Source organism: Lolium rigidum, chromosome 7 (assembly GCF_022539505.1).
Source record: "Lolium rigidum isolate FL_2022 chromosome 7, APGP_CSIRO_Lrig_0.1, whole genome shotgun sequence".
Classification (NCBI taxonomy): Eukaryota; Viridiplantae; Streptophyta; class Magnoliopsida; order Poales; family Poaceae; genus Lolium; species Lolium rigidum.
In genome coordinates, this window is record NC_061514.1 from 56,040,330 (window position 1) to 56,043,147 (window position 2,818).

General features: G+C 44.3%; 1 protein-coding gene across 1 annotated transcript; it reads left to right on the forward strand.

Moving 5' to 3' along the window:
- The first annotated feature begins 546 nt into the window (after positions 1–546).
- LOC124671376 (putative 4-hydroxy-4-methyl-2-oxoglutarate aldolase 2) lies at positions 547–2,513 on the forward strand. The gene is made up of 3 exons (XM_047207753.1): positions 547–1,057; positions 1,174–1,286; positions 2,266–2,513. Exons 1-3 carry the CDS (start codon positions 547–549, stop codon positions 2,482–2,484), a joined length of 843 nt encoding a protein of 280 aa, XP_047063709.1. The 3' UTR covers positions 2,485–2,513.
- Positions 2,514–2,818: the final 305 nt, after the last annotated feature.

Sequence of the window (2,818 nt, forward strand, 5' to 3'; positions counted from 1 at the left end):
CCGAGCGGCCAGTAGGCTAGGGGTTAGGATAATCTAGCCGTTTTCGTTCAAACTTGTAAAATATAATCAAATTTATATAAAATCTTTATTTTTATGCATTTTTATTTATTTGGGGGCGCATTTTGGGGACGCGGCTGGGGAGCGACGTCCCCCATTCGCGACACGAAGAGAATGCGTCCCACAATTGTGGCGCGAAGAGAACGCGTCCTCCAAACGCTCAATCCGGCGCTGCTTGGAAGACGCTCTGGGGGAGGACGTGGCCGGAGATGCTTTTATCTCTCAGCACTACCCTTTAGTCAAATTATGTGGTGCTAGCAGGGCAAATTAACACCACTAACAAGTAATTTGACATGCGACCTACCATGCGTAATATTATGATCATGTCAGTTTTATATTTAGAAAGAATATTTGAAGAATCATTGCATGATCGTCCGCACATGTTACTGTTAATTATATGTATTCATTCGTAATAGCAGTCTGACCATAACACTAGGTACATATACGGGGTTCTTAGCTTGCCAGTGTTTGCAAATCGATCGATCAGATATGGGTGCACAGAAGTTACCTGCTGCCCCTGTGGCTGACCTGTGCGACGCCAACGCCTCGCTCATCCTCACCGGCGAGCTGCGCATCCTGGAGCCTGTCTTCCAGGAGTATGGCCAGTGCATTTCTTTCTCGGGCCAGGTGGTCACCATGCGCGTCCTGGAGCACAACGTGGGGGAAAGCGAGCTCCTGGAGACGCCCGGCGAGGGCCGGGTGCTGGTGCTCGACGGCCGCGGCAGCAAGCGCTGCGCCATCATGGGCGGCAATCTGGCGGAGCAGGCGTGCCGCAACGGCTGGGCGGGCGCCGTCGTGAACGGCTGCATCCGCGACGTGGCCGACATCAACTCGTTCCCCATCGGCGTCCGCGCGCTCGCCAGCCACCCACGCCACCCCGGGGCAGACGGGGTCCCTGAGCTGCACGTCGACGTCGAATTCGCCGGCGCCGTCATCCGCGACGGGGAGTGGCTCTACGCGGACACCGACGGCATCATTGTCTGCAGCAAGGAGATCTACGGTCTGTTGCTAACTTGCTATACATCCGTCCCAACTTAAAGAAACTTCACGCTCCTTCTTCCTCCGAGATTGCCAGCGTGCTTAATTTTTGATTTCTTTTTTTGTTCCCCTTGCTAGGATTTCCGGAAGGTGCCAGGCAAAAGACTCGAACTCACGCACGGGGCATCGTCCTGTCGGGAGATGAGCATCGGAGACTTGAAGCATGGAAAGTGATTCACAGGAGAGCAGAGGTTACCTGATGAACTAAGGGCCTGTTTGATTTAAAGAATTTGCATAGAAAAGTTGTAAGATTATTTTATAGGAAATCTTTTTAATGGTTGTTGATTTCTAGGATTGATTTTCATAGGTCTTTTTTTTCTTAAGGATTCCTTTGCACCGTTACTTTGGAAATTAAACATCCACTCATACCTCTTTTTCATAATTCTTAGTTTTTCTTGCGGTGAAATCGATCAAACTTTGGTACATATGAATTCTTGTAGGACCGGAGTGGAAATAACATTGCAATCCTTTTTTTTTCTATTTTTCTTTTCCTACGAATCAAACATACCCTAACACCCTCTCCGTTTTTTAAAGTTAGATGTATATTGTTGTTTCGTTAAGACTTTCTTTTTACTATCAATTGAGGTTATATGACATGAAATTTATATTCAGTATGTTGTTTTCATAATATTTTGTTTATCAGTTTGATTTTGTACCCCATAATCATATATTCCTTTTGATCCAAATTAATTGACTCAAATTTGTCTAGATACAGATGTATCTAGACAAAGTTAAGTTCATTAATATGAACCAAAGGGAGTATTAAAAGAATAATTGTTGGTCAAATGCTGGCTTAGAAAAATAAACTACACCTTAAAACTGCTCATAGTGGGGGTAACTTAGCTAGTAACATCACACAACCCAAGGCATTTTGGTGACATGGCATGACAATGAATGAAGAAAGAGAGTGAGGTGGTAACTAGCTATGTTATCATAACATCACACACCCCAAAACAAGTTGAGTCTACACCATAGTAAATGACACAATGCATGACACCGCATATAAGTTACTACCCACTATGGAGATAGTAACTTAGACTAGTAACATATGTCATGTTACTAGTTTAAGTTACTCCCCACTATGACTAGTCTAATAACTGGAATGGACGGAGTAGGTTTTGTTTCGCTATTAACTTGTCGTGATTTATTGATGTATATTGTTTCCTGCAGCCGACTTCGATGCTGATGTCTGTCGCAATCGGAATCATGATGGTCTCCTTGTGGATCGCGGTCTTCATCTTCCGCCCTGATTGGCTTGATTTGGGCCTCATTGTTGTCTGCATGTTGGCATCAGTTGTTGGGATATTTTTATTGCTCAAAACTGAGCAAGTGGAACAGAAGAGGAAGAGGTTGGGAACAAAATGCCAAGTTGTCTCAGATGAAGTCTAGCAGATTTTCGAAGCATCGGCATCTAAAGCGCGTTTGGTCAGTCTTTCATTTTAGTGAATAAACTCGGCATAAACCTACAGAAGAGATTATAAGCCGTAGTAGTTTCGAGTGTTTTGCCATGCATGAGTGTCAACTGCCGTAATCTCCAGCAGTTCCTATACTGAAAAAGGGTGGACCTCCAATAAGCTCTATATTGTTCTTCTCCATTTCCCTTTCATTATTACTACATCAAAAGAACACTGGGATGAGTCAGACCTAGTCTAGTTCCAAACATGCAATGCCTCTGTATCTGAATGTTCAAATGATTTTTTTTTCTATGTTAGTGAGCAAACAC

Coding starts and splice junctions, on each gene's coding strand:
- LOC124671376 (XM_047207753.1), top strand. CDS start 547: ATGGGTGCACAGAAGTTACCTGCTGCCCCTGTGGCTGACCTGTGCGAC. Junction 1,058..1,173: donor CTGCAGCAAGGAGATCTACG/GTCTGTTGCTAA, acceptor TCCCCTTGCTAG/GATTTCCGGAAGGTGCCAGG. Junction 1,287..2,265: donor TGATTCACAGGAGAGCAGAG/GTTACCTGATGA, acceptor TGTTTCCTGCAG/CCGACTTCGATGCTGATGTC.